At 38.4% G+C, this 22850-nt stretch overlaps 1 protein-coding gene across 16 annotated transcripts in view; it reads right to left on the reverse strand.

Moving 5' to 3' along the window:
• ablim1a (actin binding LIM protein 1a) overlaps positions 1 to 22850 on the reverse strand; it is a 48904-nt gene that overhangs the window by 5444 nt on the left and 20610 nt on the right. For 6 of the 16 annotated variants that reach the window (XR_001422462.1, XM_015019496.1, XM_015019493.1 and 3 more), the window contains exons 2-18: positions 17767 to 17904; positions 15760 to 15943; positions 14290 to 14399; positions 11136 to 11262; positions 10940 to 11033; positions 9460 to 9547; positions 8610 to 8674; positions 8252 to 8296; positions 6626 to 6703; positions 6358 to 6516; positions 6190 to 6234; positions 5994 to 6029; positions 5779 to 5908; positions 4394 to 4513; positions 3341 to 3445; positions 2959 to 3006; positions 1576 to 1716 (exon numbers count right to left, since the gene is read on the reverse strand). Coding sequence is in view for 15 of the 16 variants with exons in the window: in XM_015019496.1 (XP_014874982.1) it covers positions 1576 to 1716; positions 2959 to 3006; positions 3341 to 3445; positions 4394 to 4513; positions 5779 to 5908; positions 5994 to 6029; positions 6190 to 6234; positions 6358 to 6516; positions 6626 to 6703; positions 8252 to 8296; positions 8610 to 8674; positions 9460 to 9547; positions 10940 to 11033; positions 11136 to 11262; positions 14290 to 14399; positions 15760 to 15943; positions 17767 to 17904 (1713 nt within the window). In the remaining variant the exon portion in view is untranslated. The remainder of the gene's footprint in view (positions 1 to 1575; positions 1717 to 2958; positions 3007 to 3340; positions 3446 to 4393; positions 4514 to 5778; positions 5909 to 5993; positions 6030 to 6189; positions 6235 to 6357; positions 6517 to 6625; positions 6704 to 8251; positions 8297 to 8609; positions 8675 to 9459; positions 9548 to 10939; positions 11034 to 11135; positions 11263 to 14289; positions 14400 to 15759; positions 15944 to 17766; positions 17905 to 22850) is intronic. The other 10 variants (XM_015019490.1, XM_015019494.1, XM_015019491.1 and 7 more) reach the window with 10 other exon arrangements.

Below are 22850 nucleotides of genomic sequence, written 5' to 3' on the forward strand. Positions count from 1 at the left end.
CTCGAATCTGAAAATTAATCCAGACTATAAATGATGTCATTATGCTTAAAGAGGTGCAACTTCACCTCTTCTGGCTGAAAATGTGACCAATGTTCTTGACATAGTAGGAGGAGCTCATTTTAATTGATTGGTTTCTTGGTACAGACTTTACTTTTAAGCATAAACCGTAAAATTTTAACATAGTTAAAGTGGAAACCATTCCAGAGTTTTAATGTCAGCCTGCTTCAGATTTCCCAAAACCAGTTTTGATGTGTTGGGATCCTTGTCTTGTTGAAAGATTCATGTTACAAACTGTTAGCTTTTGATTGGAGCTGAAGATGAAAATCGTGAAGTTTTGTTGCTTGTGTGTGTGTGTGTGGGTTGCTGTAAATTTGAATGAATAAAGCAGACTAACATGAATCTTCTGGATCTGTCTTCCCAAAGCCCAGACATCAACACTATTGAACATTTAGCTGGGTCAGTACCATCCATCTTCAATCAACCAACTCTGTCACAAACATTAGTTAAAACAAAAAAAGAAAAAAGTCCAGCCAGAAACATTCCAGATGAACGTCAATGACTACAAAGAGAATCAGAATCAACTTTTCTGGCCATGACTCCAGAAATTTTACTTCGGTTTCAAGCACTCACAGCATTTAGTGTAAATACATACCATTTAGAAAAAATACATCAAATAATGAAATGAGCATTTATGTATGTAAATGTACAGCCATTTTTATATAAAGAAAAGAAGAAAACAAAAGACAGGTTCTAGTAGTGTAAATATGCTAACTGTGTTTCACCAACCTAAATATAAAAGTCTAAATAGTTTGTGTCCAGGATGTGTGGGGTCTGCAGAGAAGTCAGTAACACTTAATCGAAGAATTATGGAAGTGTATGTGTGTATTTGAGCTTTAATGCATCATTTCAATACTTTACCCATAAGAGAAAATCAACAAAAAAGTCAAACCCAATTTCTGCTTTCATGCAGCCGTTTCACCCTGGGAAAAGAATGGCTAAAATAAATACATAGACCCCTGTAATTATTATGACACCTACAAAGAGAGGATGTGAACTTCTCACCAGATTTCTTTGTTGAGGGCATAGAAAAACAAAACAAACATGGCTGACTCAATGACTAACAGGTGGACGATTTAACACAAGTCTGAGACAGAGCTGACGAGACAGACAAACAGAGAGAGACTCGTTGGACTATTTGGATACACAGACGTCACAGCTAAATTACACAATTTAGAGGATGTCAAATACACAGAATGTAAGACAGACAGACAAAAGTTTGAAGTCAGTCTCAGTTATCTCTGTCCAGGTTATTTGTGAGGCTTTTGTGATTAGCTGAAGCAATAAAGCAGGACCTCTTGAAGCAGAAAATAAGACAGCCGCAACAGAAACCAGCCACGCCTTCACTCAGCGCAAGCAAAACTTAAATGGCAACTGATGGGTGGGTAAAGGAGTACACTGGGGGTTAATGGAGGGAAGGCAGGTAAGGTGGGGGTAGGAAACAAGCAGAGCTCGGTCTGGGTGAGCTTTTATTTTACCACCAGGGGGCAGCTGCGCACACACAACAATCTACCGTACCTAAAACAGCGAGAGAGTGGGGCCAACAGTCGCCCTCACTCCGGGAGCTGTCATCCAGGGAGGGAGCATGGGCAGCAGGGAAGGTGGCGGATCTGATGATGTCCTCACCGGACTTGCTTTGCTGAGCTACGGCAGCTGTATCTAGGTTGGTAACCATGGGAACTGAACTATCAGTGTCTGGGTCACAGTCTCAGCCACGAGGAAATATCTTAGCGCCACAATCATTCAGTACCGGGTCGTGTGTTCACAGTGCAAAAATGACTTTCCCTAGCAAGTCACTGCGTGTCATGCAGAGCAATAAAACAAGCCGGAGCAGCTAATCCAATTCACTGAGATGAAAACTTAATGTCTATTCAAGAGAGCAAACTCTGCAACCCAGTAACATCCAAAATAGAGCTGCAACATCTCTGTTCAGAGGTAAAAGCTTAGTGACTAAGCTGTTAAAGACACATATCTATTTTTTACTATCAATAAAAAAAATACTTCCTCCACTTTAAACTTGAAAACTGATAGATTTGAATAGAGTTGAGCTTGCTGCAGGCAGGGGAATACAAGAAAAATGCTGCTTCAACCTAAAGCATCAAACAGGTAAAAGTAAACTAAAACAACAGCTCCAATCTCATCTTTAGTTCATGTGGGAAAATAGACTGACAGCTTATGTGCTTAACCACACTTAACGTCATTGGGTAAATTCTGGGTCAAACATTTCAAGCTCATTTTGATTTTTTTGTCAATTAAAAGAAGAAAAATATGTGAACTGGATCTGTTTTGGGGGGGAATTTAAGTTAATTTAAATACATTTTATATTAGCAAAGAAAACAGGACATATATTAATAAGCTAGCAAGCTCAGGTTACAAATCCTACCCAATGAGATCCAATAAATTAATATATTAAAGCCCACGTAACATTATAACTTAGCTTGCACAATGCTGCTCATGAAGAATTAACAATATCGCCTACTAATGCAACCCAGCAAGAGTTTTGCACGTTGTCTTATCCGAGTCATAATCACACCATTTTCAGAACTTGTTGAGATGGACAAAGTGCCGTGTAGAAGCAAACTACAGACAGAAAAGGATTAGAGACAGACTTCAAACATCACACTGACACTGAAGGTGACTATGATTAGATGAACACACTGAGTCAACTGGGTTCAGTTGAGATTTTTTCTTCAACATCCAAAAATGTTTTTGTTGTTGTTTTTATATTTAATACCTGAAATTGTTTGCATTTTTATTTAGCACTTAGATAGAACATATCCAGGAATGGGAATCATAACTATTAAAAACATTTCTGTTTTAATAATCACTCATTAAGGGAAATTTTAAATTTTCATAAATTATTATTCTGCAAAACAAATCCTGAATTAGGCAGAAAGTTACCGTGAAGTTTGTAGATGGGCGGTTTTCTGTAGATGTTGATCCCCTGATCTGAAAGCAAATAAATACAGAACAAAGCTTCACTTAGAAAACTGCTTTTTGTATTTACTTAAATGATTTTTTTTGCGTGGTATTAAAATTGTTCGATAATCTGATACATTTAAGTGGGACAAAAAAGGAAAAACACAAGACACCTGCACTGTACATCATGTTTATACGCCAACTTAATTTTTTTTATACATATTTTGTTGCTGTAGGTCTAAAAGCGGATCCTTTATGGTGTAGAGAGAGACAGAAAGAAACAAACCAATTGAGACAACAACATAACAGAAATGCAAAGAGAGTCAACAGGACGAGCAGTGACAGGGTGCGCTCCAGCTCCTACCTGGGACGTGGAAATGTTTAGGGGTCTGAGAGAGAGGCGGGGTGACCGGCCGGCTGTCGGGCCTGAGCGGCAGGGGGGAACTCCGGCCACTCGGTGGGTCGGGGCCTCCAGTGAGAAGAACCAAGAACAGAACATGAGCACGTTCACTAAAGTCTGAATTGCGCAACACACAGGGGCCAAAAGGACCAGGTGAGGAGATGCTGGATGAACGAGACGCATTCTGGAAAACCCAATTGATGTAGTTGAACAGATGCAGCTCAAACTAACAGATAAAATGCTCTGGAGATGGTAAGTAATGTAGGTTTATCGCAGGAGCTTTTATTCAGGAAACTAATTCCTCACAGCAAGCAGCGGCTAACCTTCGCAGTAGAGGGGAGATATATTTGTGCCCTGTGGAATTTTCCACATTTTCTCATATTCAAGCCACAAACCGACTCGTGTTCTCTAACAAACCTCCAAGGCTTTTATAAGTCACTCTGTCTTCTGAGAGCAACTGGTTGCATTGCTTTTTCCCAGGGAGCAAAAATGAAGCTGAATGCAATTGCATGCCACACTTTTCAGATTTTATATTGCAAAACGTTTTGCATGTCATGTACCTCTGTGTTGTAATTAAACACATTGAACTTTGTGGTTGTAATGGGACAAAATCAGAAAACGTTCAGTTTGAATGAATATTTTTGGAGGGCAATATGCCCAACCCTTTTATTGTGTTTTAGTTTTAGATTTAATGGACCTATTGTGCAATCCAATAGCGGTGATGAGACGTTAGATATTGACTTTGTTTTGCAGATACCTGAAAAATGCATGCAAAGTGACTAAAGACAAACAGTGAGTCTGTCAGCTATTTCAGTCAAACTGGTGCAAGTTGGTGAAAATGTAAGGGTTTGGCTGCAAGACTCTTCTTAAGACAAACTACAGGTGTGGTTCTGACGGGATATGGAGATGGATCCGGGTGACAGATGACACACTGATGAGGGGCGGCCATCTGACTGAATGGAAATGACGTGTTGCTTCAAAGCTGGGCGTCAGACACATGTGGCTTAGGCCCCTTACCTTGGCTATGGGGGAGGAAGTGGTGTCTGAAAGGGGAGGTGGGACGAGAGTCACTATTTCTGGAGCCCACACTGTTACTGCACAGGGAGGAGCAGAGCTTCTGCATGCCTGTCAGAGCTTCTGCAAGGAGGGAGGAAAGGTGTGGGGCAGAAACCCCAGTGCCAGGCAGCAGAAGTGGACAACGTGAGGAGGAGGAAGTAAAAGGGTGAGACGACGGGGGGCCAAAGGAAAGGGGAGAAATACATGAGTCAAATGTGAAAAAGTAATAAAAGACACCCAACGTGAAAGGTAAGAAATAGAAAAAAAAAACAAGTGTAAAACAGGCCATTTTGCCCCCTTACTAGTTTGTACCATCACTTCATGCTGTTGCCATTCCACTCTAACCAACCTTCCCATTCATTTTACCATTGTACTGGTAAAACACAAAGTCTTACCAAGGATTTCTGGTCTAGTTTCTAGTGCAAATAACTTGGTGCACTTGAAATAAAATAAAACTAACTTGCAAATAACTTTCCAGCAAGTTATAGGAGCTTATTTTAAGTCAGTAGTTCCTTAATACTGAATTGAAAGAAAAGTACTAGATTATTAACTTAATGCATTAGTGATCTTGCTAACTTAGAAAACATTTATCACACTTTTTACCAGATTAATTCTAAAGCGCTAATTTACTTGGGTGTTTTGTAAAGTTTTAGTTGAATAAAGTTCAACGTCTGTGATGAAGTTTTGGTTGTCGACCGATGAATTTCTCAAGTAGTTACATGTTTATATTCATGCTCTCATTTTGACGTGGGTGAAAACCGTTTAGGCAGTAGTTCGGCTTTCTCTCCTCATGTTTTCTCTCATGAGGAGTTTGAAAACTTTATTTCAAATTTAGAAATAGGACCAAAGTAAAACACGGACAGTAGAGAGCAACATATAAATATGAATATAATACCTAAGGCATCACAGTATATGTAAATTATAATATCAAAATTAAATTGTTGCTCAATCAAGGGCAGATATCAATTAAAGTTAGCGTTTTAGCATTAGCTTCCACTAAATATTGTGATTTAGCATTAACAGAACTGTCTACAATTAGTTCTTTAAGGTTAGCGAAACTAACTTTTAAGTTTGCTGTGCCCACCATTGTACGTTTATTTATATTAATTACTGGAAATTACAATAAGTAATTGCTCCTAAATCTCCAAACAGAGGTAACAACTATCTGATGGAGGTAACATATTGACCCTTAAGAGATATTCTACCAAACCAATTTTTCATCACAATGAGGAAAGTGAATCATTTTCTAGAAGATAAATGTTATAATAAGCCTGAAATCATTTGTTTTGAAAGAAAAAAAAAAAACATGACCAAACCTCCACGTGCTAATCTCTTCGAGTACGCACCAGGTCGGTGAAAATGCTGCGGTGACCGTGATAGGGTGGGAGTGTAGCCATGGCGATTATACACCGGGGACCCTATGGAGCCTTGACTGGTGGATCTTTGGAGAATGCGGTCCCTCCTGTCATAAAAACTCTGTCGCACATGCACAGATTGGGAAATGTTTTATTGAGATCAATCACACTGCAATTCACAGAGCGAGCGGAAACGACTGGCTCACCTCGGCTGATGGGGTTGGCGACATGTTTCTGGACGACTTGAAAAATAAAACAAACAGTTCTGATTCAGAACAGCTGTTTTTTTGTTTTTGTTTTTTTTTTTATAACAAATATTAAATATAATTTATATTTCCTTTTTCATTCAGTGAGTAATGGTTTCATAACTTTCACAACAACGTTCATCAGGAGACGTCTTACCTTGTCATCGGGCATCGGGGAACGCTCCCGTCTAGCAGAGAGGAGCTGAGAAAAACAAAACAGTTGTCTCAAGGGAAAAAAAACATTTTTTTTACTCATCTTTACCAGGCTGCTGGTCATTTTGGTGTGCATTCAGCAGAAGAAGAAGCATGCAATTATTGTATTTACCTCTCCCACACACTCTCGTCTCTCGTCTTTCTCGTCCAGAGAGGTTGTGTACATGGGTTCATACGTGATAAGATCAGGGCGCTCGATGTCATAAATGGCTTTGACTTTTGGAATGGCAGCTAAGTCTCTGTAATCAAGGATCTCATTGTCTACTTTTGCCTAGGGAGACAAATATGCAAACACACACAAGAATGAAGGGAGATTATTGAGATTTGAAACTATCTAAATATATTTAGACATGTTCAGCATGTCAGCGGGAGTTTCTCACATAGATGGTGTGACCCGGTGAGCCAGGTATGCTTGAACCAGGTCTGGAACAAATGCTCTCAGACGACGACCTCGTAGGCTATGAAATACAAAAACATGGGTAGATTTTTTTTAAACTATCTGTAAGTAAGTCACTCTTTTAACACAATCCACAACCAGCTGCAATCTGCAAATTGCAACTACATTTTAATTCATTTGAATATCACTGAAAAGTTGATTTACTTCACCAAATGAATTAAAGTCAAACTCAAATACTGTATAGGTTCATCACATACAGGGTGACATATTCTATGCATTTATTTCTGATCATTTCAGTGATTATGGTTTACAGCTAATGAAAAACTAAAATTTAGTTTCTCAGAAAATGTAAACATTACTTAATAACAACAAAGCACAGAAATGCTATGATACAGAAATCATGAAGAAGAAGAAGAAGAACTTTACAGTTATACAACAGACATTCACTGGCACCCTCACATGAAAAACAAGCCACAAAAAGTCTTTGCAAAAGAAGTTCACTGTTCACAGAGAGCTGTGTCCCAGCGTACTAATAGGAAAGCTTAGTAGAAGGAAAAAATGTGGTTGGAAAAAGTGCAAAAGCAACAGAGATGTTTGCAGCTTAATGTTTATGTGGTACCTGAGGCTCATTTTACATGAATTACTGAATCGATGTGGCGTGGCATGGATGAAATCAGCTGCGCTGAGGCGTTAAGAATGACTTTAACAATGACCTTTTGTGGCGTGCTCTCTGACGATGTACTTCCTTGACAACTCATAAGCTACCAGACTTTCTCATGACTTCGTCAGTCATAGCTTTACTATAACAACACATTTCTATACTGATGGTTTTGTTGATCTTATGTGATATTCATAATTTTCTGAGAAACTGAACTTTAGGTGTCTTAATGGTGTTCTAATTTTTTGGGATGCTCTTGTAGATTATTTTCCAATCTCCCTGAACAGTTCACATTAGCTTAATTGTTGTATGAGCAATGAGGGGGAACCACCTTATATCTTGCAGCAAGTTTTGCCCAAATCCAGTCCTGGGGAGCTGCAATTCTGCAACTTTCAAATGCATCTCTGCTCCAACCCATCTGAATCTAAAGAATGGCTTGTTTCAGCGTTTTGATTCAGTTGTGTTGCAGCAGGGATGTGTTTAAAAGTTCCAAGGTAGTAGTTGGTCTTCTGTACTCTGGTAACCTAAGGCACTTAATACTAACATGTCATCTCATGATGAGTTCATTCATTTGCAAATTTTGCAAAGTGAATTAGTGCTTTAGCTCTGTGGTTTGATGGTCTAAAGAGCCTCATGCTTGGAGATGAGGAAGCTGAATGGCAGCAGCAGGTCTGAATCCGATGAGTTTTGGGTAAATGGAGGTTTTATTTAAAAAAAAAAAGAAAAATTACTCAAAACTTAAAAGTTTTCTCTTCCACTAAATGTGTGCCTCTTTGTCTCATCATGCAGCGTAGAAGTGAACAAGGTTAGGTCTGCACTGAATGGCTGAGCCAGAGAGAGGGCACTGCAGGCTGTCTCCAGCAGGTGGCAGCATGTAGTGATCTGGGTCCTTAATGTATGTGGTGGAAATACAGGATGATGCCATCTGATAGCCAATACTGAATACAGTACCTGCCTTTCTGTTTGTTGGAGGAATAAGAGGGACGGAGGCAACAGCTGTGGAGGAAGGGAGAGGGGGGGTTCACAGTGCCTCTTCTGCCCAACACCAGTTCACACACACAAACACACACATCATCACATGTAAATATGAACAAACAAACACTCGCACACAGCCTCGACAGTGCCCAAGCAGGCAAATTATTTTAACCACAGATGGTTAAAGTTTAACATGTCCATCCAGGGAACATAAGAGAGCATGTTGAGCTTGTTACACATTCTTAATCTCTGTCTTTTCCTGGAAAATAATGTCAAGAGGGCTAAAACAGAAAGGTAACAGGAAGTGGCATAGAAATAATTCCCGAATTCCTACCCGCTCTCTGTGTCTCTCCTCTGTTCTGGTGGTGTTCTTGCAGCCGGGATGCCACACTGTCGAGCCTGGAAAGCAAGACGGAAGGTGATTATGTAAGCCCAAACAAATGTTTTTGGTCCCATAATTTAAATAATTATTATCAATCATCATTAAAAGCCAAATCTGTGCCAAGAAAAGAACCAATCTTCATGAACTTTACAAATTCTGACAAGAATGTTGATCAAATTATTCTTCCTTCAACAATTATGTGGAAAAATTGTTGATAGCTGCACTTGTGTTTTAAAGATAAATGTATGAATGAGTTTCTCAAGATCTTGCTCGGATTTTAGTCCTTTGACCTTAGAAATGTTCTTCTGGTGATAGAAGGCCGACTATGTAATTGTCTTCATTTGTCTCTGAAGTTTCAGGTGTTTGTTAGGTTTAAGGTAAGGGCCAGCTTTAGCCTATAGAAATTAATTAAAAATAAATTTAAGTCAATGGAAATTCTTTGTGGAGATAGAAAATATACCCATATGGACATGCAAATAACATAATTAATGTTTGACGAGTCTAGCTGCAAAGCAGAAAATGACATTAAGTTAAAAAAAACTTAAAACAATTTTTAATTCTTAAATTGCCAATTTGTTGATATATGCTATTTAAGTTAATATAAGACAAATTAGGCATGTGGAGAATGAATCACATTATTTGTAGCTTAATCCTGATGGGAGAAAGTGGAAAAGTAACAACTATCACGTGTAACAACCTCTTATGTTTAGGCATGTATATTATTTCCTGCTTCAAACCCATTATTAGTGGCTCACCTAAGATTTACCCAAGAGATCACAACAGTGAATTTAGATCCACTCACCTTGCAGATACATCTCTTCTCCCTCTGTGAACATCTGATTGCACCTGCTGCATCTCGCACAGCTGGGGTGGTAGTGCTTATCTCCTGCCTGAAAAACACGGAGCAAAAACTCAACAAAAAAAATAAAATAAAAAAAAGACTTGACATCACATGGAAATGAAGATCAATGAAGCCTGCAGCGAGCCAAGCTGAGACTTCCAGGCTACAAAACCAGGTGCTCCACCTGCTTCCTGTTACACTTCTTCCTCCTTCCAAGATCCAGGTTACTCTTAATGTATCGCACTCCCTTTAAAGAGGATGCTTAATTTCACTTTGCATGCTGCACTCAAGCACGATGACCCACAAAATCGCTGACTTTGTTCAAAATGTGACCACCACGACATCCATCCACTCAACGGTGAACCTGCCTTTCAAAAACCCGCTTTGAGCGAACCTACAAAACACAACGCAATAAAAAGATATGATAGCTGGAGAGTCTAAATTTCCTTCCACTCAGATGTGGCACTTTGCATGCAAAGTGCTCCATCATAAAAGCTACTGCGAGTTTGACCACGGATGATAAATAGCCAAATGAAATACAGCCTGCAGGATAACAACTCTGTGTAACATTTCAGCCTGCAAGTGGACACTTAGTGATATGCATAGTATTTGCATTTTACTGCATAAAACAGTTCAGTTGTCTGTGCTATTACTGTCCAGTTTATGGCCTGACTCAAATTTCCTTTTCAGCATAAAAAATAATTAATATTGTGAATAAGGAACTGCTTTTTCTTATATGATTGTGGTGGCTTCATAAAGTATAAAGAGCTCCTGTTTGCCTCCGATGGGTTACTATTGCTGTGCAGACAGATCATCAGTGCCCAAAACTTAATTTACACAAACACAGCTCACACCATATGAAGCTTAAGCCCAGAGTTTCATAAGAGCCGCACGACATACAGAATTAATAAATAATCACATCCTAAATGTCAGAGGACATTCATTGGGTGGGTTTATGTAATAATTATGTAATTTGTGGCAACGAAAACTTGTATAGTGCATGTCACTGGAGTTAGAAAATCTGCAAAGAATTAATATTTTACATGCAAAAAGTCATGTAAAAGAGTCTGCTTGGATGGATGCTGAAGAGATTACACATCAGGGATTACAAACTACATTTCACAATTCTGCTCTGTGCAACATTTTATACTGGAAGCAGAGCAGCTTAATATATGCAAATTCTCCATTTATTTCAGTGCAAAACATTTAAATATGCATATTCCAAACAATATTATGTACGTTCAAGAATATTCCTGCAGCAGTTTTACGTAAAAACATTGTGCCTTCATATTCTTACCTTAGGCAGGCTCACATAAGAGTAAGATGAGGTTAATAATTTGTTCCAAGAAGCATGATAGATGGCTGCACAGAGAGTGCACAGGGACACATCTTCCTTTTGTATGGAGTCTATCAGCTGTATGCAGGGTGTGCAGTTTCTTACCTCTAACACCTTCCCCGTGATGAACTGATGACACGCCTCACACTGAACTCCAAAATGGATCTGGTAGTCTTTCTCACAGTAGGGGGCGCCATCCCTATAAAGAGGAGTGGGACAAATCCAATCCAGGATCCAGACATACTGTCACAACACACGGCTGGATCTGAGCAGGAGGCGTGTTGAGAGAGCAGCTGCTTACTTGCTGATGTACTCCCCGGTCAGCACTTTGCCACAGGCCTTGCACTTAAAGCAACCCAGATGCCACTGTCTGTCCAGCGCCAAAAGAGCCTGACCGTTCTTGATGTCGCGGCCACATCCTGAGCAATCTAGGAAGGTAGAAGGAGTAGAAAGTGCGGTTAGGTGCAATACGAAAGGTTCATTCCTGTCAATAATGCCAATAAAAAAGTGAAACCCATTTATTATGTAGCTATTTTGCACATTTTACACAATTATCTATGTCAAGTGATTCTTTTTTGTTAAATTTGGTGATTATGACTTACAGCTAATAAATTCAGTTGATCAAGCAGGAAGAATATTACATGAATGATTTTTTTTTTTTCATCCATAAGGTTTGGGGTGAAGGTTTGGGGAGCAAAGTCATCTGCTGGAGTTGGTTCACAGTGTTTTATCAACTCCAAAGTCAATGTGGCCATCTACTTCAAAACTTTCCCTTTTACTGACAATCTGTATGGAAATGTTGATACCATTCTCCAGTGGGATTTGGCACCTACACATGATGCCAAGCGTACCAAAATGTGCTTTGATGAAGATGGTATCACTGTGTGTTGTAGGCTAGGAAATTGGCTTAATTTCTGTGTTGCTGAATTTTGGTTTGTATTATCAAAACTAGCACTTAAAATATATAATTCTGTGTGAGTTACGTCTGTATATCCTGTAAGTTTTACAAATGAATTCAGTTATTGAAATAAATTCAATTTTTTGACTACATTCTAACTGAGTGAGCAATATTTTTGGTTGAATTATAAAATAAATTGACATTGCCAGAAACAAAAGTTTGGATTCAAGTAAAAACACGCCTCCACGAGCTGAAAAACTGATCAGGCGTGTCAATTCTGACCCGAGACATTAGATGGAGACAGAGTGCAATCAGCAGCGGTCTGACAGCTGCCCCTTCTTATCAACACTCAGGACTGAAAGCTTCATCCATATCCAAGTAGGATCTTGAGGCAGTGCAAGTGCAAAATGTTGGTCGCCATCTCCTCTTTAATAAATAGAACAACTCAGAGCCAACTGTAAGCACAGAGGATAACTTTGCACGGCATAACAAGGCTATGATGATGACGCGAGTAGAATCAGCATGCCTTATTTATAGGTGACCTTGTCTAAAAGCTCTTCAAACACAAGCAGAGAGACCAGCAGGGGTGGGAGAGGCGAGCAGGAGGGAGAGGATGAGGAGCTGGAAGAGGAGGGGTATTTCAGGGCAACGCATTCCCCGCTCCAGAGGGAAGGAAATGCATGGGTATGAATTATTTAGCAATGCCTGTCTTGGTGTTATACACAAAGCAGAGCTGTGCAGAGAGAGAGCTGGAGGATCCCCTTCAAAAGGTGGACCTCTGTCATTCCTCTCATTCCTTTGGCTTTACTGGAGACTTTCTGGGATATTATGTGGATTGGAAAAGATTCCTTTACATCTGTTTGACATTTAGTTTTAGTTGGTCTTTTATTGCCTGAATAAACAGCATATAGCTGCAGATTGTTGCTAATATTACACCATTTTAAACTTTCAAGAAAGTTGTATACAGTGACTTTACAAAGTGTTCACCTCATTGTGTGTTTCGCCCTTTTTATTTCTTTAACAAATAGAAATGTGTGGGGGGTTTTATTGTAGTTAGTATGAAAAAAAGGAAACATTATAACTTCATCAGATGGGTTTTAATTTTTATTCCTATGATGATGAACACAGCAAACAACCAATAGCAATTATTCTAAAATCGTCTGGACATCTAATTAGAGATTACGAGTAATTTAATCACATTTGTGCGGACAAAATCCTCAACTTCCTAAAACGTCTTTTTAATTTGTGAATGAATGCGGGTTAATCCCTCTTAATTGCATGAAGTCCTGCGGTTAATTGTGATTGAAAATTGTAATCATTTCATGCTCCCTTGTATTTGTATTGCCTCTCAAAATATTGATGCCCTTTAAACTGTTCCACATTTTGTGATTCCCTCTCTGTTAGATAATTACTATATGTCATCTTACAGCTGGCAACAACATATTGAACGTATTAACGTATTAAAGAGTAGCTTCTCACTTCTTACACAGCTTTGTCCAAAAAAAAACAAAAAAAAAAAACATCCTGATTGTGGAGAGGATATTAGTCTGTCTAAGAAGTGTGAAATGATTGGCATTCATCAGAGAAAACATCCAAAAAGATTGCAATACAGACTAAAATTGGGTTGAGAACTATTGAATTCATTATCAAAAATGGAAGGAAAGTGGGGAGCCATCGTCTTCGAGGAAGAAATTTGGTCAGAAAGAAATCCTGATTCATCGTGATTAATAGAAATCCTCTTTGCAGTTTACCATGGACACCATAAGCATGTGGAAGTAGGTGCTCTAGTCAGATGAGTCCATAATTTAACTGTTTGACCTTTGCTTAAAACGTTATGTCTGGCAAAAAACTGAAACTACGCTTCACTACTGCGACAAATGGTGGTGGCTGCATCATGCTTTGGGATGCTTTTTTACTGCAGGACGGTTAATGTGGGGAGATTTCAGAAGAAAACTTGTTAGAGCCAGGAAAAGAATAGACACTAGAGTGAAGGTTCACCTCCCAGAAAAATAACACCTCTACATCTGCAGTCAACTATACGATTGAATACTTCAGATTAAGGCGTCTAAAATATCCAAGTCTTACCATATGTTGTGTTTTATGTTTCTTCGTTTAGTTTTTTTTTTTTTTTTTACCAAAGTCTTTACAAATCGTTGCCAAAATTGGGAAAACTCATATCCTTTTAATTTAACTTCACAAAGACCCACCAACACCTTAACAAAATATATCAAAATTTGTGGGAATATTTTTGAAAAACAGTGCCTGAAAGGATTTATCTGTGGAATATTTTCAAATTCTCCGACATATTCTCTCTAAATGAGTAAAATCACATGTGTTTAAACAAAATTTCAGTTAATATTTACATGATGTTGACATGTAAATAATTCGTAAATAGCCTGAAAAGTAGTTTCAAAAGACTGTAAACAACTACATTAGAAGTCATGGAGCAACACACTAGTTACTCCACGCTTTCCAGCCTCGAGTGAAACCAAACATGAGCTTTTGCCAAGCTAATTTCCTTCCTGTATTTTTATAAAACAAAACAATAGCTACTTACTGCTGGAGCCCAGGATGTCCTTCGGTCCAGGAGAGATGGGCTCGACGCAGTACTGACACAGGCAGTCCTTCCCGTTGAAGGTCACCCTGTCTCCGGCCGGGAACGGTCGTCTGTCAGACATGAAGTCAAAGAAACAACATGGTGTTGTTGCCCCGTGGCAAGTGTTACAGCTTATTAGTTACGGGTTGCAGGGCTGAAGATGACAGGACTCTCTGATGAAGATGTGTGTCAACACTGAGCGCCTGAGTAGGACATTTGGTCAGACAACATACAGAAACGACACATGGCATTCTGCTGCACACTGTCGACTGGATTTCCCACCAGTCTCATCTTAGTTCATCACCACAAATCAGTCTGTGCATCCTGGGTGTGGTCACCAGCTGTCCTTGAAATCTGATTGGCCACCCTGTCTGGCCACACCCACCACAGCTGCCAATCAGTTTGTACTGTACATAGACTAAATGTTTGCATTGACTAAAAGGTGTGCCTTATTTTATTTTATCCATTTACGTAGAAATTTATTGAAGATTGCAAAAGCTGCTTGTGGTTATTTTATATTATTTATATGACATCATTCCTCTGTTTAATTTGTTTCTACAGATTAATCTGATAATACTTATTGTGTTGAAGATCTTTCTATGTAATGTTATTTGTTTGAAATAAAGTACATTTAAAATATAAACAAATAAATACTGTGCATAGATTTTGTCTACACTTTCAGTAGATGACAGAAATGCTTTTTTGTTGATTTTTTTTAAATGCAACATTACATATTAATTAACATTTACAAGAAAATCCAGGAGATAATAGCCAAGTGGCTTATTTCCGTCCCTAATCCCTTCAGCAGGTTGATGTACATGACGTTTAAAAAGAAAAATAAAAAGCAGCCTCCATACTGCAAAAAAAGAAAAAAAACTTTTCATAAAGGAGAAAAGGGGGGTAATTAAACAGTTGTTTGCAATTTGTAATCAATAATGGCTCAGTAATTTTGACTTTAAGTTGATAAGTTGAATAGAGCAAGCACAACGGCGTTAAAAAAAGAGTTGTATACTCTTCTGTTTAGCTAAGCTATGCTAAGCTAAACAGGCTAATCATGTGACAAGAAAATAAGCCTGCTAAACAGATTCATGTGTTTTGTTTGGATAAATAAATGATTATGTTATTCACGTTTTCTTCCACTGTTCATTGTAAGACTGCAGTGCATTTATATGAAATTACAATTTTAGCGTGCCACCCATGTGGTCATGATGGATGACCACATGTTCATCCATCATCAGGAATATTAGGTTTCTCAAAGCTGAGTTAAGGCTGAGACAATCTTGCCCCATAATTAGAAAAAAAAAAAGATTTAGACACGCCCCTGCTGTGCATGATGTGATTCTCACTGAACTGGAATCTTTAAGAAATGTTTCTGAAATCCACGTTACGTTTGCAGAGATATTCAAGCCATGGCTTCAGCAGACGCCTTACTTGCAGATGGTGCAGACGAAGCAGGAAGGATGGTAGGTCTTGCCCAGGGCGGTGACGACTTCTCCCTCGACAAAGTCCCCGCACCCATTGCAGCGGGTGCCGTGCATGCGCTGGTAGTCGAGCATGCACAGATATTCCCCATTCTTCATGAAGAAGCCCCCCTGGGCGAGGTCACAGCCGCACACTGTACATGACACATACATTTGTTCTCATTTAGTCCTTTGCCAATATCTGCCATTAAAGCCACCCAACCCCTGAACGCACCGGTGGCTTTGTTGAGAGGCTCACCCAGTGTGTGAAATAGCTGCTGACTAAAAGGTCACAGGGAAATACATCTAACTGCTTTCTGTATTGCAGTGGGAAGCAAAACATAGAAGTGTTCAATCATCTTTGATTATAATCGCACAACTAAAACAAAACGAAGTAATAATTTAGCTCAGGAAAGATTTGTTTTGCTGATAAACGGTTTTGAATAATGTGCCAAATCTTCAGGCTCCAACAAGTTTCCTTCAATTCAAATATAACCTTGTAGTCTGCACAAACATGAAACACTGAAATAACTAGAGATGCTATGTGGAGGATTACGAAAAGTGAGAAATGTGATGTGATGTTGAATTCAGCTCCAAGTTTGTAAAAGTAACTCATCTGCCCTGTTCTAATCATTTAATGAAGGAAAATGTTGAATTCAAGCAATTAAATAAAATTTCAAAATAGTTTATTGTAAGCATTTTAAAATTTACAAGTAAAATAAATTTCACCACAACTTACGCATTTAGCTACAACTTTATCGGGGTTTGGTCTTGGTGGCTGGTAAAATGCTTTTCGGTTTTTAATAAACTTTTAACAAGTGGCCAGAAAATTTGTGAACATTCATCAAAAGCTTCCATCATGACCCATGCACTTCATTTATAGGCCTGTAATTTTAAAACCTTTGTGGACTGTTTAATGTTAAATATCATTCTTATGTAAACGGCCAACACTAAGTCCTGAGGATGGATGGAGAGGGTGACGAAAGGAATCATCTTTAATTGCATTAGAGCCCAGAGATGATGAGATTACTGACATAACTGAGTCCAAAAGAAAACCAGCACCAGAGATGTGGTGCCTTCAGACTTTGAGCTCCAGCTGTTTCCACTTTTCTTAAGTCTCATACCACTACAGAAATAGTAAACTCAATAAGACGGATTCATGAAATTCAACTGAAAAGGGGGAAACTTGAATTTGTGTGTCAAATGTAGTAAGAGAAAGAAAGCAAAGATGTCATGTTTGGTTTATTTCTAAAATGATGAGGCTTCAGCTTCATCCTATAGATTTGTCAGGGAACAGAGGAAAAAGTTAAAACTAGGACTAAGACGGCGCCCAGTAAAGCTGTTCTTGTGTCCCCTTTGAGAATCATTAACCCCGACCAAAAGACAGAATTAGCACTAATCTCAGCGTTGGACAGTGTTATTCTGAGCCCATGGCGAGCTGAGCTAACTCTATAACAGTGTTTAAGTCACCGATTAACAACAACGGTTCAACAGGGTGAGTTCAGGTCAAAATAGGGCTGCCTGATTAGTAAAGTGAGCCTGCATTATGCATGTGCCAGAATGCCAAAGGCGTTCCACCCATGTGGATTACAATGATTACATATTGAAGTCTGAATGGCATCTTAATTAGTTAAGAGACCTCATTTAACCTTATTATAGAAGCTACTTCGTAGTCCATACAATTATAGAAAATATATGACTGCTACATGAATAGTCAGTATCTACTATTGGCACTTCAGCTACACATTTTCACACAACTCCCACAGTTTTATTTATATTAAAAAAAATCCAAGCTGTTTCATTTCTTGAACTGTAGAGAGACCACATGTTCATCCATCATCAGGGATATTAGGTTTCTCAAAGCTGAGTTAAGGCTGAGACAATCTTGCAAGCAACATCAAATGAACACATAAAAAATTGAATATTAGTTACTCAAATCAGTACATTTCCTGTTACAAAATGTTTTTTTTTCCTTTACCTTTACAGGTGAAACACTTCAGGTGAAAGTGTTTGTTCTGCACCCGGAGGACCTCGCCCTTACATGGCTCCCCGCACTTGTAGCACTGAATCAGGGGCTTCTCGCTGGAGTGGTGGTGTGTGTCCTGAGTATGAGACACTGCAGGAGATGGAAAAATAAGCGTTACTACTGGCTCTGTTAATGTGACCTTGTTCATCTGAGAAGGAACTGAATCCAACTTCTCAGAGCCTGTCAGAGTAAAAAAAAAAAAAAGAAAAGTGAGTGGGACAGAGCAACTCTGGGTTTTTGGCCAGACAGACTCTCTAGAGAGAATCCAAATATAGAGTGTCTTGATCAGCGGAGGACGAGTCAAATTGCAAAGGAGAGCAAGGCTTTGGAAATGATGCTGTAAAAAGGTATTGATAAAGTCGTTTCCACTATTTAAATTAAAGTACTTTCACCCTCCAAGGAAAGCATCATATTTATGACCCATTACCGTTCATGATTAGCTTCCCATGTTTTTAAAGACCAAGCATCTCATATAATTAAGAATAAAAAGGGGAAGAGTGTTGAGAGCAGAAACAGAGCTCAGCACAAAAAGTTTAAATAAGAGCAAATGCTGTAATTAAATGTGATTCTCAGTAAAACCTGCAACTTGTGACAGAAACATAGGCAGCATCAAGAAACCGGTTAACAAAACAGAAGATGACAACAGACAGAAAGCAAAGAAAACTGCAAGAAAAAAGCTGATTTTAATTTGAGAAAACCAGTGGGATTTGCTAACTGTTTTGGTGCTATTATATTCTTGCAAAGCAATGATTCATCTCTGTTTTACGTGTTCAAACTCATATAGAGCAAGTTCCATCCATCCATCAACTTCTTCTTTATCTGGGATCAGATTCCTGATCTGGAAATGTTTGGAAAATCTTTTAGAAATCTCAGAGGGAAGGTAAGGAGCTACACTCTCCCAGTGAATAAACCTAAATACTTCTGCTATGCTAACTGCACTAGCTGAAAATACAGGACTTTCAGACAGTTTTTATCAAATCCATAATCATGTTGTCTTTGTTTTAAAACGTCATAGAAACCCTGTTTCTCAGCAACTCCTCTCAAACTCATGCAGCATGACATTACATCTGCTCCTTATATAAATAATGAATGACTGCTCATAGAAAAGCTAGAAAAAAAAATGTTCTTACATCTTCTTGTGTTTTTAAAAGAGAAAATCCAGATTTAAGATTCTTTACTTGGCATTTGTGCAATAAGAAAATAAGGCAAGGGTAAAAAGGAAATGAGAATAATCAAGAAAATAACTAAAATGAGAAAATAAAACACTGGTTTGCATTATACTTTGTTGTATTTATTAATACACTTTACTGATGATCTGAGAACAAAAAACTAATTTAGCAATCTGCAAGAATATAGATTACATTAGCAAGTCAAAGGTTTACAAAATCAGCTAATATGAAGCTTGTTTGATGCATCTCTACTTTCATAATATGGAATTAAATAAGACGTTCCAGTACTGACATCATTCTAGTCTTTTTACACAGATTTGTTATTCCCAGATTGATTCATAGCAGCACCAGTAGCCTATTTTCAGTGGCATGTTAGCCTGTGGTCTCACCTCATAAAAAGTTTGGTGGTCCCTGACACAGACAGGCACTAATCCCCCTCTACAGTATGCGACTCCTGCTGCAGTGCCGCACTGCACAAAGCATATCAGTGGCTTGAAACCAGCAGATTATTTCATTTTCAAAGAAATAATAAGGGCAGCTTCTTTCACTCATCCCCTCTGCATATTTCAAAGCTAACAACACACCAACAGAGGCTTGCAACATGAAAACACACATCAAAGGATCTTTGCTCTTTCCGCTCTGCAATGAATCATTAGTCTGAAAAGCTAAAATAAGACTCCAGTAAAAGGACAGAAATAGCGTCATGAACAATCGATGGTCTAACCAAAGGGAGACATTACCCTGGATCATTGATTGCCAGGCCTCGTCTCACCCTGAATCCCACTTTTGCAGCTGCAGTGGCTTTGGTTTGATTGCAGTGAAATAACTCACTGCTAAAAAGTTGCAAGTTAATTCTTGCAGGCAAAATTACAGTTGCGAAGAGTAATCTATTCATAATTAGGAATGAGAGCAGTTGTGAGCTAATGAAAAACGGAGAAAGAAGAAGACAAATCCTCAGGAGGGAGACGAGAAGGAAGGCGGGTTACAGTGGGGAGGACCTGTCTCCCTGGTGTCTCTGATGTGATTACACTCAGCAGGACAATGAGTCATCTCTGGGTGAACCAAACTGCTGTGACACTGAATCGAGTGTCTGCAGCTCTGTGTGTCACATCGCACCTCCGTGAACGAAGCACAGACCATCTGGGTGACTGCGCTGTGGAAAAATATCTAATCTGACCATTTATAGACCCAATCTACAGGTCACTTTCTTTACAATCAAACTTGCTTTTTTTTTTCTTGTTTGTTTAAAGGGGACCTAGTATGCAAAATAAATATTTTGCATGTTTTTATTCTTTCAGATGGGTCTCAACTGCTTCTGAAAACACCCCCAAGCACTTAAAAAAACAATCCAAGTGTTTATTTGACCATAAGCTAATGTTTTCTTGTCTAGAAAACGAGATGTTAAGTCACAATCAACAGCCACTTTTACCTATCAACCCCAGCGGAGCTCCTGCGCATTTTACTGCTGTACAATGGCTGTTGGAAAAGACAAGCGTTTTGCTTTTGTCTTACTCCCCAGAAGCCACTTGCTCAAACTGCAAAAAACACAAAATCTTACCAGGTAATTTTTGTTTAGTTTCTAGTGCAAATATCTTAGTAAACTTGAAATAAGGCAAAACTATCTTAGAAGTAATTTTTCAGGAAGATATCAGAGCTTGTTTTAAGTAAATAATTCCTTAATATTGATGAAAAACGACTTGTTCCATTGGCAGATGTTCACTTAGAACAAGATGTTTTTCCCATGTTATAAGAAAAATAATCTGCCAATATAACTAGTACTTTTTCATCAATATCAAAAAATCAATTACTTAAAGCAAGTTCCTGTGTCTTCCAGAAAAGTCACTTATAAATTTGTTTTGTCTTATTTTAAATGTACTAAGATATTTGCACAGGAATCTAGATTTAAAAAAAATACTTGGTGCGAGTATGTGTTTTTGCAATGTATATTATTGTTGGTTGTACAGGAGGATCCACTTCTGCTTTTCAAGGATGCATGCTTGTATAATTACGCCTCTGTTTGCAGTTATTTTCATGTGTGAGTATAAATGTTGAGTCTGGCGGGTGTGGGGGGGGGGTGTGGCCAGAAGCAGTTTATTTGAATTTGAAGTGACAAGAGGCCCTAAAACAGCTAATTCTGAAAGGAACTCAAAACAGGCAGAACTGACCAGACTATAATAATAATAATCAATTTAATTTGTACCGCACTTTTCATTAGAAAAATCTCAAAGTGCTACACAGTGCAACTAAAATCATAGATAAAATCAACATAATCAAAATCATGTGGAGGCAGAATAGGCTTGCTTAAATAAAAAAAAAATCTTTAAGCCTCTTTTGAAGTGAACCAGTGGTTGCAGAGCTCTCAAACAATCCGGGAGAGAGTTCCAGAGACGGGGGGCAGCCACAGCGAATGCCCGATCTCTCATGTTAGATAAATATTATTATCTAAGAATAATTTGATATATGTTTTGTGTCGTCCACAAACCTATCCTAACCTGTTCAAGGCAGCATGATAGGTCACATTTCAACTATATTTTTACCTCCTACTGGCACAAGAACAAAAAAGTTTTCAATTCCATTAATTTCTTGATTGCACACAATCAAGAAATTGAACTCCTTCATATGAATTCTTAAAAATTATTCATTCACAGTTTTGATCGACCGCTTAGTGTTATAAATGTCAAGCAGTTACGATTCAAACAGAAATATTTAATCCTTCCCACATGTATTATTGGTACAAAACAGAAAACGCTGAATGTCACGAAAGCACAGCATGAATAGCTGTAATTGGTATAATTGGATCAGCAAGTAACATCTTCTTCCTCTCTGAGTTTTCTTATTATTAAGCCTCAAACATGCTTGCCCAGTGCCTGTCCACTGAAGAAACTGGAGATTGAAGCAATGTCAAAATTTTTATTTACCTTTTAAAACAGTAAAAATAAATTGCAAACTCTTTCAATGGGTGTGCTGGTCATTTCACCCCTTCACCGTTTAATCTTTCTGGAGTTTTATACAGACAAAAAAGAGCATTGTGCCTCAAGACATTCTGTATTAACCACAAATCAATCAATTTACTCCTCTAACCAATAATATCGTGAACCTTTTACCAATTTGTCCATTTCATGTCAATACTCAAACCATTTAACCAAAAAAAAAACTATGAAAACCTCCTGCTAGTCTTTTGTTTGTTTTGGTTTTGCTAGATAAACTTATTTCTTTACAACTGAAATTGGTGCATGGCTAGAATTAAACATCTAGTCAAGGATGGCTCCTGTCATACCTGTAAAGTTTGGGTATCAAAGGACATAAACTCCAAAGGTTGCTGTCATTTATCAGTCATATATTCATATTTCCTTCCAGCAGACTGTGAGTATGATGTAAAAAATTACTTCAAACCACTGTTAAATCTGGTAGTAGACGTTCATTTGGTTAGTATGAAAAAATGTACAAAACGTCCTGCGGTAGATAATACAAAGGTACTAAAAAGGCTGAAACTGCAAAAGGACGATGAGGAACAGTTAAATTGGGGTTCATGCAACTTTGAGAACTGATTATTTTAAGTAATTTTCTAGAAACTTCTCTAGTCCTGTCAAAGCAATTATGTGAAGAAGAGGGCTGAAGAGGACAAGTGGGTTGGTTAGGTATCTAGCTAAATAGCTGTCTCGCTTTCTTTTAGCACTAATTATGCCAAAACATTTGACATTATTGTAATTACACACAAGAAAACATATAACTGCCTGTAAGTCAGACTCATTTCCCTTCTCCTTCTAGCTTTGGTCTTATGAATCAAGCAAAAAGATGTCCGTTTTCCCTCTAATAGTTGGGTAATTGACTGTTTCTTCTACCATGTCACTCACTGAATGCCATTTA

The sequence above is a fragment of the Poecilia latipinna genome, unplaced genomic scaffold (assembly GCF_001443285.1).
Source record: "Poecilia latipinna isolate Pla-1442-1.1 unplaced genomic scaffold, P_latipinna-1.0 Scaffold2440, whole genome shotgun sequence".
Taxonomy (NCBI): domain Eukaryota; kingdom Metazoa; phylum Chordata; class Actinopteri; order Cyprinodontiformes; family Poeciliidae; genus Poecilia; species Poecilia latipinna.